Genomic DNA, 13,087 nt, shown 5'->3' on the forward strand with positions numbered 1-13,087 from the left:
GTTTTTCTTTTTGAGGGAAAAGCATGCTTTCTTTCATTTCCTTTCTTTTAACAGCACCTGTAAAAAAAATTAGTATACTATTCTGAGATTGTGTGTGTATATATATATACATATATATATGCATGTATATATATACACACACACACACACACACACACACATATATATATGGATTTTGGAATGTTAGATTGTCAAAAAAATCAACTGCATCACATTAATAGTCACTGAAGGCAAGGTAGGCTAAACAAGGATAGAATTTTGTAACTAAAAATATTCATAGCAGCAACGTTTAAAAGATGATTTTATTAAAGTCATTGCACTTGGTCATTTTATTGCTACAGCACAAGGCCATTCAACTGTAACACTTCTCAATTCTGATTGTAAAGATTGTCTCATTCTGCTCATACATTTCAAGTTTCAATGCAAGCCTAAAACATTCATCAAAAAACATACAACACACTTGGAACATTTTTCTTGTCTGTGATCACAGTAAGGAGTGTTTAAAAAAAAATCGTCTATTAAACCAGGCCATACTCTCTTTGCATCTTCAGACTTTTCAGTGAAATCCTACACAGTTCTTTAGAGGTAACAGCTTTTTAATAAGAAATAGGCGTAGTGGTCATAAACACACCAAAATAACATTGAAATTCCATTGGAAACTTAGTAGTATTGTGTTTCAAAGAACAGCAAAACTGAACTATACATCCACTAGTAATTTGGCAATGACAGATTCAATGCTGTCTTTTATACTAATACATGGGGAGAAGTTACTATTACTATCATTTTGTGACATTAGGAGTAAGTAAAAGTTCCCATATCAAGGGCAAATACTGGCAAAATACTACTTTAAAGGAATCATTTTTTCCCTTTAAATAAGTTCAAGCTTGCTTGTTTTTTCTGAATTTTGTTAAAGGCAGAAGAACAGACATACAGAAGAAAGAAAAAAAAAGCCAGCATGACTTCTCCATTCTGACTGAGAAGCATGTACTGCAGCACCCACTGCCGTTCTGACTGAAAGAATTAGTGCAAAATACCCACCACCACCATCAAAGAAGAGTGTTTCCTTTCTTGTGGACATAGGGTCCCTATGCAGCACAGGCTGGCCTCCAACTCATGATTTTCCTTCCTTAGTCTCCAAGCTACAGGCATATTGTCACCATACACAACTCCAACAAACCTTTTTAATAGCTTACAAGTATTAAAATATACGTATTGCCAGGGCCAAGATCAATGATACGTAACAGTTCAGAAAGGAACCAAATTGCACATGAATATACATTTAATATACAATAAGTGTTGTGCTACTACTTTCCTTAATCATGTTTACATCACATGAATTGTTTTCTGTTATCTGTTTTTCTATTAGAATTATTTTCCCATTTTGTTTTTGCATTTTAATTGGCATCTATGAGCTATATATTTGTCCAGAAAGCATACATTAGTCACTCGCCTACTGTTGAATATTTATGTTACTTTTCTATTAAAATAACCTTCAATAACACACCTTGAACTGTTGGAGCCTTTCCCACCCAGCTTTGTGGGTGGAGATTAATGTCCATTGGGGAAGGTAAAGGATGATTTCTAGGATGGAATAGTTTGCTTTCACCTGAAGACTGTCATTAAGAGCTAACTTATTAGCAAGCAGTAATTCATTTGACTAATCACTTAAAGATAAAATGGAACAATTTCATTCATCTGTCACCTCTCATGAGAGGAGCTTAGACTTGAAAGGGTTAAAATGGATAGACACAGCGCATGTCTGTCATCTTAGCACTTGGGAGGCAGAAGCAGGAGGATCAGAAGTTTAACATCATCTTTGCTACAAAACAAGGTCAAGTCCAGCCCGGGATACATAAGACCCTTTGTCAAACATCCAAAAAAGCTAAAATGCACACTTGATATACAATTAATGCTGTCCCCAGAAGTTAATCAAGTGTAACTTTGTGTTGGCAATTCTATTATCTTCTACTTCAGTTCTCTTTTATTTGAAGCAACACAAGAAATCTTATTTTAAAAGATTTTTCTATTTTAAGATTAAAATGTAAAGAAAAAGTATTGGATTTTTGTTTAAAGAAGCATGATACCTTCAATCTGACATTCATTTACTAAAGTAAACCTTAAAATCTAACTTTTGATTTTTAACAAATAAAAACATTTCCCATTTTAAAATTAACCTCTTTATTTTTAGACATGGTGCCCTACAAATACAACATTTTTAAATGTCTGCCTGGTCTGAAGCATACCACCCTGAATGTGGTTGAACTGATCCAAGATGTTCAATTGTTGATTTGTGATGCTGAAGAATGGCTAAGTATCCATCCTGAAATGATCTTCAATATGGCCAATTATATTTGATTTACATAACCTATAATGTTACCATGTGTGAAATACTAACACTCTTTTAACATTTTACATAAGTAACAGTCCAAAATATCTCTAGGAGTTAGTTTGTTCTATTAGATAAATTATGTCTGTAAAACCTGAGTGTTTTCACAATAGCTTTCCCAATATGGACCCTCATTATGAAATTTTGAAAAGATCTGGGTTTAGAGGCTTTGTTTCCTAAGATTATCATTAGTGAAAATTATATGAAATGAGTAATATTCAGGACTGTAGAATGAGCGTAAGAATACAGCAATGTGGCTGGTGTTTACATATTTTACATGTGTTTAGGCACAAATTTAGCATGACATTTTTCGAGTCCTTAGGCCACATGAATTGAGAACAAGGCTCCTATTTTTCCAAAGCTTAATCCAGTATAATTTACCTAACTTCCTTTAATGAATCCTATAGTATGAGCATTATAGAACACTCTAGAAGTTTATTTTTATTATTTCATTAATGATTAATTCTGCATGGGTGAGGAACCTGGTAACTAGGAACTCCTACTTTATCACCAAATATACAAACAGCACTGCAGACAAACAGGCACAACAGTGTAGTCCTGGGTAAGAAGCTAAAAGTGTGTGTGTGTGTGTGTGTGTGTGTGTGTGGTGTATGAAGAGTATGTATACAAGTTTATGTCCATATGTATCACAGAAAAGCAGTGGCTCTAGTTACTATAAAGCTAACCCGTCCATCTCAAAAAGTTTATCTTACAGCTTATTTGTAAAGATAGTATGATATTTATAGTATAGAACTCTTTAAAAATAATACAAGTCTCAATAAAAAAACTATTGTGAACTTTCATTCCTTTTTATACAGATTCAGTAGTATTTTTAAGCAAACAACAGAAACGTTTGCTCTCCCAGCACAGTAAGAAATAAGGCCTCTTTTTTTTCCATATTGGCAAAACAAAATATATATATATATAAAAAAAAAGTGTCACCCCCTAACTTTTCAATAGATATTAGTTCATGTCCTCATTTCTTCATCACAACACCATATCTGTTGTCTTAACAAGTCAGCTCAGTTCACAGTGTTGCTCCTAAATCCCTGGAGCATTAAGAACACTGGGTCCACACCACCTCAAGAAGACAGAACAGCTTTCTTCAGTTTTGCGATTTCCACCTAAAAACAAAACATAAATGTACAACATAAAATATCTTTAGTAAGGTTTAAGTTATATATCTATACCACATGACCACACTTTCCAGCCTCTGAATTCTGATTTCAACATCAGAATCTAATTTCCCAGAGTGCAAAAAATAATATAGTTGAATAAGAGTGTCAGTAGAAAATATAGCAATGAGAGTTCCTAAACAGCAAGAAATAAGAAAAAAGTAATGTATTTCTTTTAGCCAGAACAACAATGTTAAGTGATACAAGCATCTGAAGTAAGTATTGGAAGAAAAACAAACACACACATACACCCCTTACACACGAACACATGCAAGGAAAAGTCTCTTGAAAGGAAAAGGAAAGAGAAAGTGGAAAGAAAGCAGGTCCACTGAACCTAGAAAACCTTCAAGAGGTGGGAATGGTAACATTGTGGCATGCTGCAGAAGCTGAAGAAGAGACCCAGATCTGCCATCAGCAAGCACAACCTAAAATGCACGGGGTTGAAGCTGGATGGAGTGACCCATGTTTGTACTCCCAGTACTCTGGAGGCTGGGGCAGGAGGCTGCAGTGGGTTTAGGGCCAGCCTGTCTCAAGAAATCAACAGAAAAAAAGACCCAGTTCAAGGTAAAGAATCCGAGATGGGAATTTTTTAGGGGCAGAGTGAGAGCTATGTCTGTCTTGTGGCAAATAAACTCAATTAAAAAAAAAATGAAAACTACAGCAGATCAAGGGGGCAGCTGGATGATGGAGAAAGGCTTTGTCTTTAAAGATGGGGTGCAGGAGGAATGAATATTTTCCTATAAAGAACAAAGATGCCAAAGGAGACCTGTCAGATATCAATGGAGTTCTGGTAAGCGACAATGTACACTGATCACAGAGAGCTCTGGAGGAAACAGATTCCCACAGGGCGCAGAAGGAAGAGCATGACTCTAGCTACGTCCCATCATTCTAAACCCTGTTTCACCTATGCAGTGGGATCAAAAATCCTCACAGCTCCGTGCAGTTTCCAGCAGTATCTAAGCCTACTGGATACACAGCTGAGGAGTAGCCCCTGTAAGTCAGGAAGTTTCGAAAACACACTTTCTGATTCTCTGAGAAGACAATGAAGGTTGGTAATAAAGCAAGGTAGAAGAGGGGTGACAGTGGTAATGATGAAGGAAGAGAAGGCTCCAAAAAGGCAGAACACAAGTGAAGTGAAAAACACGGAGAAAAGTTAAGATGAAGAAACTAAGTGTAACTTCCAGCTATCCCTAGAAAAAAGATAATGTAACCTCTTCAGGGACAAATGGAAATGAGCACCACAACCTGCTTGCCCTCAAGGCAAGAAGAGAGAGGGAGGTGGGAGGGGAGAAGAAGGGAAAGGGGAGAGAGGGAGAGAGGGAGGGAGGGAGGGAGAACACAAAGCTCAAGGAATTGGAGACCAAGGAAAACACCAGTACTGATTTACTCAGACCCATTAGATACCAGGTGCTCCACACACTGTCCTGGATTAATACTCAGGACAGTTACTGTGCTAGGACTACAACTCAGGCCCCAAACCTTTCCTCAGCAAGCACAAGGCCCCATGTGGGATTCTGCAAACAGCAAGAAAAAAATCTTTCTAACTGCAAGAGTAAAACAATGTTATAGAGTCAACAAGAAATTTAGGATTAAGAAATCGCTACTAAGGAATGGTGCAGTGTCCAACTGAAGTAGGAGAGCATAGTTTGTAGCAGGGCCAAGCACGCAGTGCAGAGAGGGAAAAGCAAAAGCTCACATTTTCTAAAACTGGAAATGCATTACCTCTAGATTATTCCGCATGGCCTTCTCTTCTTCTAATTCTTTGCGTAGCTTTTCCAGTTCTTCCCTAAAGGCAAAGTTTACAGTTAAACAGTCTATTTCACTGATGTTAATTGGAGCTTTAGCTTACTTACTTACACACACACACACACACACACACACACACACACACACACACACACACACATAAAATAAAGAAGTGGGTGTTCAATTCCCAGATCCCACAGGGTAGCGCACAGCCATCTATAATTACAGATGTTGCATGTTCACCTTCTCTCATCCTACCTTCCTCTCTTCCTCTCCCTGTGGCAGTCTGAATGTATTTGGATCCTACAAGCTCACAGGGAGTGGCACTATTAGGAGGTGTGGCCTTGTTGGAAGAGGCTGGATGACAAATGCCTTTAATCCAGACCCTGAGGCTGGAGGGCACACCTTTAATCTGGGACACACCTTCTGTTGGAAATGTGTCAATGTGGGAGTAGGCTTTAAGGTCTCTTTCCTAAGCTTCACTCAGTGTGACTTCCTGTTGCCTCTGAGTCAAGATGTAGGACTCTCAGCTTCATCACCATGTCTGCCTACATGCCACCATCCTCCTCACCATGATGGAATGAACCTCTGAACTGTAAGCAAGCCCCCTCAATTAAATGTTTTCTTTATAAGTGTTGCTGTGGTCAGGATGTCTCCACAGAGCAATAGAAACCTAACTAAGACACTCCCTCACCCTCCCCACAGAAAGCAGAAGATAACATTATGGAGTCATCTCATTGGCCCCAAATATATCTTAAAACAGTATTTCCCCCTTGGTTTCATGTTCTTTTAATGTTACATACAAGGAGTAACATTGTATGTATATTTCTAATTTGTTCCCATGTTCCATTTCATGGACTGACTGAAGTTCATTTCATGTAGCCACAATCATTCATCATCACTCACACACTGTACATCTCTCAATTAGTATACCAATATGTATCATTTACTTATTGTCTTGTTGTTGCTCTCTGATTTTAGATTTTAACAAAACAACAACAAAATCCCTGCTATCTACCTTCATTTTTTCCAGAGAAACTTGGGATATTGAAAATAATCTTTGGAAAGATTTCTAAAATATGTAATTGTACATAATGAATCAAAACTACTGTACTCATTCTCCTGATAATTTAAGAGAACCTACAGGCAATTTATGTATGCAAGTGCTACTTCATTAAAAATCCTAAACCTGGGCTAGGTGTGGTGGCACACATCTGTAATTCCAGCACTTGGGACAATGAGACAGGAGAATCAAAAGTTCAAGGTAATAATAAATCTGAGAGTACAAGGCCCGATGTGGCTAGGTGATACACTGTCTCAAAGGAGTACATTTAGTATCCAATATATAAAACAACAAAATGTATAAAACAAAAAAGTCAGGAGAATTTTATAACTCGTGGGAGGTATTCAACATTTACAGAGGAATGAGTATACAGCGTCTACCATGTATAGTGCAGAATTTGTCAATTTTTTGTTCAAATAGATCAACCGAAAGACTCAAGAAAGACCTGGCATATCAAATGACAAATTCTCAAGAAACGCCTGACATAATAATTGACAAATTCTATAATCAGAATATATTCAATAGATAATAATACTTCAGTAGTTATCCTAGATCAAGGTTTTGTCCCCATTTGTTATTTTTTAATTTTCAATTTACTTTTATTTTGTTATTTGATGTAGAGTCTACACAGCCCTGGGCTAACTTGGAACTAACTCACTGTGTTGACTAAGCTGGCCTTGAACTCAGAGATTTTTCTCTAAATCTGCCTCCAGAGTGTTGAGATTAAAGGCATTCATCACCATATCAGGCCCTACTTTACATTGTTAATACCACTTTTCATACAGAATGCAAATTAAGAGAGAAATTGTTACATATGACTCAGAGTCTAAGCATGAATTTTATCCTATTCTAAGAAATCCTTTGGGGAAGGTAGGTATACAGATGAGATGGGATAAGCAGGCTCATCCTCTGTTTAATTAGATTAGTTGATCGTCTCATCTGATTTTTCCATGGAACTTGCAAGATTATGGTTAAAATATCAATAGATCCAAAGATCTATAAACCAATCAAAGAAACAAGGTTGAATGTTAGCTCTGCCACTGAAGACCTGTACAATTATTACATAAATAGCTTTATTTCTACATCCTGACTTCCTCATTAAAAAGGGGAGGGGTCTACAACAGGTTATCTTTTGAACTTCTTGTAGATCTAAAACTTTTAATTAGGCATGTCTTACTATATACCATATCAAAAACTTTCCGGGCTGTGGACAAAGGTCTGAAAGACCCTAACCCTTCAGGCTTACACCCCCCAAGCCCCAGGAGAATAAGGAACTAAAAAGAAAATAAGTTCCAAGGGCAACCTGACTCAGCCATTATTCAACCACCCCTGCCACAATGTAACAATGTAAAGAGATATCTGTTAAGAGATGTGCTCAACTGTGACTGGGATAGTTGCAAGTGTTCCAGGAAGGACCACTGTGACCTTTGTGTAAACTCCACTCCCACTCTGATACCCCCCCCTTGAGGTTTTGGGAAGAAGGTACATGCAGACGTGACTGTACCCACTCTGTGATCAGACCATGATCTTGTGAAACAAAATTTTATGGGAATTGTAATCTTATGGCTTTTGTGGGGTTTTCCTTAGAAAGTACCCATGTGATTGCAATAGGCACGACTCTTGCTCTTTGGAGTAGAGGAGCCCGACTGTACAGCCGCATCAATAAACATCTCTTGCTGTTGCATCAGAGAGTCTGGGTTCTTGGGGTGCCCACTTAAGACCCTAGATTTTGAGGTCTATCAAGGTCAATGGTAGTAGAGTGCATTAGCACAATATTCTGGACTTGATTCATAACACTGCATGAACAACAAGTACTTTCAGAGTTACAGGAGGGCTTTAGAGATCTCTTGTGGGTTGGGACCCACTCATTTTGTAACTATCTAATGTAAGCCTAGCAGAAACAGGGGTCAACGTCTTCTGAGAGATAAGTATGAGGATCTGGATCCTACCTAAAATGCCAATGCAGTTTTCTCAGGATTTTCAAGACTAACACCTGTGCCTGGCGAGCTCCTGCGTAAGCACACAGGTACATACTGACCTTCTAGAACTGAGCCACTGGAACAAGTTCTCCCATCAAGCTTTTGCTGAAAGTGCTATAATTCAAATGTCTTTGAAACACATGTACTTGTATACTTAGGAGACTAGACTTTCAACTGACAACGCCTAAAAGAAGTCTTTGTATATGTTGTGGGGGTGCTAGGAGAAAGTAAGTCACTTACCCATGATCCTTTTTCAATGCATCTACAATACACACTAATTCAATAATCTGGGCTTTAAGTTCTTCCAGGGAACTTTTTCCCCCATCATCTGCTTCTGCTTTAGCTGTGAGTTCTAATGAAGTTAGGAAAGCAGATGTATTTACTTTAGAAGCACTTGAAGGTGTTGAGAGAGATGGCTGCAAAACAGAAAATTTTTCTCATTATATGTTTATATTTAATATTATATTTAAATTCAGAAGATTATGTTTTGTTCTGGTTTTCATTTTTAACACAAGTCCACATGTAGTCCAGGCTGGTTTATAACTCCAGATCCTCATATATTAAACTTCAAAACCTCCTGCTCCCCACTTTCCAAGTACTGAGATTAGAGTTTATACAGTACTAGGGATTAAACCCAGGGCTTTGTGCATGCTAAGCAAGCACTCTAAACTACATTCGCAGATCACAATATTTTTACAAGAATACAAACAATTAATGTAGTATATATTAAGCATTCCTAATCTGAAAATCCCTAACCTTAAAAATTGTATACCATGCCGGGCGGTGGTGGCACACACCTTTAATCCCAGCACTTGGGAGGCAGAGCCAGGTGGATCTCTGTGAGTTCGAGGCCAGCCTGGGCTACCAAGTGAGCTCCAGGAAAGGCGCAAAGCTACGCAGAGAAACCCTGTCTCGAAAAAAACAAAAACAAAAACAAAAAAAAAAAATTGTATACCAGGGCCTGGTGGTGGTGGTGGTGGTGGTGGTGGTGGTGGTGGTGGTGGTGCACGCCTTTAATCCCAGCACTTGGGAGGCAGAGCCAGGAGCATCTCTGTGAGTTTAAGGCCAACCTGGTCTACAGAGCAAGATCCAGGACAGGCACCAAAACTACACAGAGAAACTCTGTCTCGAAAAACAAAAACAAAAAAATTCTACACTAGACTTCATTTGAAACTGCAGGCATGCTTAAATGTGGGCAAAGAATTACACAAAACAAATGAATTTTAGGTTTAATCTTGAATCCCAGCCCTAAAATATATATAATCACATATCTGAAATTTTTCCAAAATGCTAACTTCAAACATTTTAGAAAAAGGATATTCAACTATGCTTCAAGATAAATGGGACCCACTGCACTGGATGTGGGACTGCTTATAGCCTGAACTGTGAGTTCCAACCAGAATTTCTGACTAGTGCATCACTCAAAGCTCATTAGACAAGCTTCTTGTAGTAAATGGTAATTAAGACAGAGACCCACAACTGGATAATGTGCAGAGAGAACAAGAGACTGTGGAGTACTCAGTCCTAAATGGGATGTCTGTGTCATACCCCTTGCATCAGTTCAGGACTCTGAGTAAGAGGCACAATGATGATAAGAGCCAGGGGTGGTGGATGACTTTAAAGGACACAAAGGGCAGATGCACATATGAACTCAGAGACTGGAAAGTATGTACAGGACCTGCACAAGCTCCAGCCAGACAAACTCCCAGCTCAGAGAGGGAAGTGGACATATAGTCTCACCCCTGGCAAAGAAGTTGACTGCAATTCAGATGCTAGGAGAAGAGAAAATCCGTTTTCTTCAATGGAGTGAAGCTAAGTGTATACTGACCACGCCCCAGGGCAGGGCCCATGCTCAGGCATAGTTGGCCAACACAAATTGGACTCCTTATTTTCTTGTAGGTTGGGTTTTGTTAAGACAGAAAAAAATGTGAATTTGGTGGGAAAGGAGGTGGGTGTGTGTGTGTGTGTCTGGGAAGAGTTGGAAGAGGGACAAGAATATGATCAATATATGAAATTCTCAAAGAATAAAAACATAAAAAAAAAAAATAGTAAAACTCTGAAATTCCAAAAGCAGTTTGGTATTCATTGATGGAGGATTCAACAGAGAATCATCTGCAATCACTGGTGGTTTGACTTGTCTGAAGGCAGGAGACACCCGCTGGCTTAACTAGTGGACAATCTGCCTCGTGGGGCATCGACAAGAAAAACTCTGTCAACATTAAGGTACTGTTTCAATCTTCATTGTTACAAATATCCAAAGCCTCATTTAAAAGTAATTACGAAGAATTCAGTTAAGTCTATAAACTATTTGAGGATTTCACTAAAATCAGTCCTTTTAGAAATGTTTCAAGAGACTGTTGAAAATACAGAGAATCAGATTTAAATGTATTTGATAATTCAAGAAGTGGCCAAACATATGGAATGAAAATGAGTAATAACTAACCTTGAGTTAACAAAAATGATTAACTTTAGAAAAGAAACATCACCATGTAATAGACAGGTCCATCTACTCTGCCACTAATTCCAGTATATATGGAATACTTAAGACAGTGTCAAGAACCAAACTAAAGAATGAGTGAACAAATCATGATTTCCAACCTGCTAACCCTCATAAATAATTAGGCTGAAATTTTTGGGGAGTTGAGCAGGTTCATACATGCCTATGGAGGTGGAGGCAGAAGGATCAACACAAGCTTGAGGGAGCCTGGTAAACACATGAAGATACAGACCAGTCAGGGACACAGAGAGACCTCAAAACAAACAAAACAGGTCCCACCCCCCCCAAATCATTTTATGTGACCTAATTCCAGAGTGTATGTTTAATAAGAAAATGAAACAATGTACAGATCTATGCCTTAGAAATATGAAACATATAGCGCATTCTTTAAATAAGGTAAGTGCTTCTATTATTGAAAGAGCTGATGTGACTTCAGTGAGAATTATTTTATTTCTTGACAAAAGAGAGAAAATAATCTTTCTAAAAGGATGCCTTAAATTTCTTGACTGATGGCTACAACACATCTTAAAAATCAAACGACTCTTAGGCCACAATGGGTCTACCTTTGAAGAGTAGCTTGTATCCTTTTTAAGCTCCAACAGCTTTAGGTTGCCACTATCTTCTTCTTTTGGTAACTTCAAGTTTTTTTCTGGGCTTTGAGTTGGCTACATGTTTAGCATTAAAAAAAAAAAATCAAGACAGAGATTTCATAAAAAGGAAATTCAATACGCATGTGCACAACACAGCCAACACTCCTACCACCTAGCTAATGCTGTTCCCCGCTCATGGCTGGGGATCCTAAGTCACAGAACTTCAGACCGAATAGCACTTTTGCATATCTGAAGGGCGAAACTAGTTTTCCTCATAGAAACAAAAGCTTTTTCCACTGAGGTAATTTGAAAGCTACATTGTGCTGATGAACTAATACAGTAACACTGAAGTAGATTTGCATTCCAAACAACAAACAGAAACATGGAAAGGAGTTACTCAGCTATGAGAACAAATACTGTCCCTCCATCCCTGGAGTCTGGATCTGCTGCTCAGTTCTCATCACTGACCCTGCGGTGCTAACTAAACAAAGTCCCTGCTCCCCATTGGCCCTGTGTCTGTGACTGTGGTCTCAAGACAACTCCATTTTCTGATTCTGGAACCTTTCATACAAGACCCTATTGAACTGAACATCTCTCTTTTCCTGTATTTTCTTTTATAAAGAATCATAAAACTGTCTTCCAGAGTTTTAAAATGAGATGTGGTTATAAATCCATTCACTTTCACCTTAAAGGGGACTTAGCACTTTCTTAATCTTCTGGTTTCCTAAAGTAAGAGAAACTCACAGAATGTCCACCATTGAAGCGGCCAGGCAATCTTCTTCCAGGCATCTTGGGTCTATTTGCAGTGAGATGTAACAAGTTCTCTGAGGAAGCTATGTCATCAAAATTTACAATATCTAGAGAATAAAAACAAATATTACCAACTAAGAGAGTTGTTCCTTCTAAAAGGCAAAAAACATAGTATTTCTGATTTCTTACACTATGAATTAAAAGTCACCACTAAGTTGAAAGCTCACAAATTGATCAGTGCTTTATATATGCATTTGGAAAACAAGACCCATGCTCTTAAAAAAAAAAAGCAAACTTTCTACCATATATAGTAAGACCTTTTTAGCCATGTAAGACCTCTTTCCAACAGTCATACTCAACAAAATGTTCTTATAGGGAGAATTCTGTACCACGTAGAATAAAAAGCTGTCATTTGAGGTTCTTACATTTTTAAAAATCTATTTAAATTCTCAATTAATTACAACTTAGAGAAATTTTACATGTACAATATCTTAAACTCCACATTGGACTAATAACAAATTTGAAGGAGTAAACGGTACCTGATACCCTGTTGCTTTCTATGTATTCTCAATGTAAAGTGAAATTATGATTTAATTACGTGAACATATACAAATGTTACAGTCAGGACTCAAAACTTAGACATAAGAATCATAAGCTAGTTTTAAATCTAAGGCAAATAAGGTACCAAGTCTAAATGCTACGTAGATCACTAATTTGTTTCTCTGCTATCAGTCAAAGGTTAGTTGATCCTTGACCAAATAATTTGTGTTTAAGGGCATATAAGACATATATAATAACTCATACCCTTTGAACAATGGTACACTGCCTGGAGTTCTCTAGAGTAGCCAGAAAACCTCAAACAAGTTGTTACTCTGAAGCTCAGATGTCTACATATGGCACC

At 37.8% G+C, this 13,087-nt stretch overlaps 1 protein-coding gene across 1 annotated transcript in view; it reads right to left on the reverse strand.

The window, feature by feature from the left end:
• Positions 1-284: 284 nt before the first annotated feature.
• Positions 285-13,087, reverse strand: part of LOC114705387 (CD2 associated protein) — an 83,844-nt gene continuing 71,041 nt past the window's right edge. The window contains exons 14-18 of the mRNA XM_028887268.2: positions 12,181-12,293; positions 11,410-11,511; positions 8,590-8,765; positions 5,284-5,347; positions 285-3,510 (exon numbers count right to left, since the gene is read on the reverse strand). Of these exons, the coding sequence (XP_028743101.1) occupies positions 3,469-3,510; positions 5,284-5,347; positions 8,590-8,765; positions 11,410-11,511; positions 12,181-12,293 (497 nt within the window). The 3' untranslated portion in view covers positions 285-3,468. The remainder of the gene's footprint in view (positions 3,511-5,283; positions 5,348-8,589; positions 8,766-11,409; positions 11,512-12,180; positions 12,294-13,087) is intronic.

Source organism: Peromyscus leucopus, chromosome 16_21, assembly GCF_004664715.2.
Source record: "Peromyscus leucopus breed LL Stock chromosome 16_21, UCI_PerLeu_2.1, whole genome shotgun sequence".
Lineage (NCBI taxonomy): Eukaryota > Metazoa > Chordata > Mammalia > Rodentia > Cricetidae > Peromyscus > Peromyscus leucopus.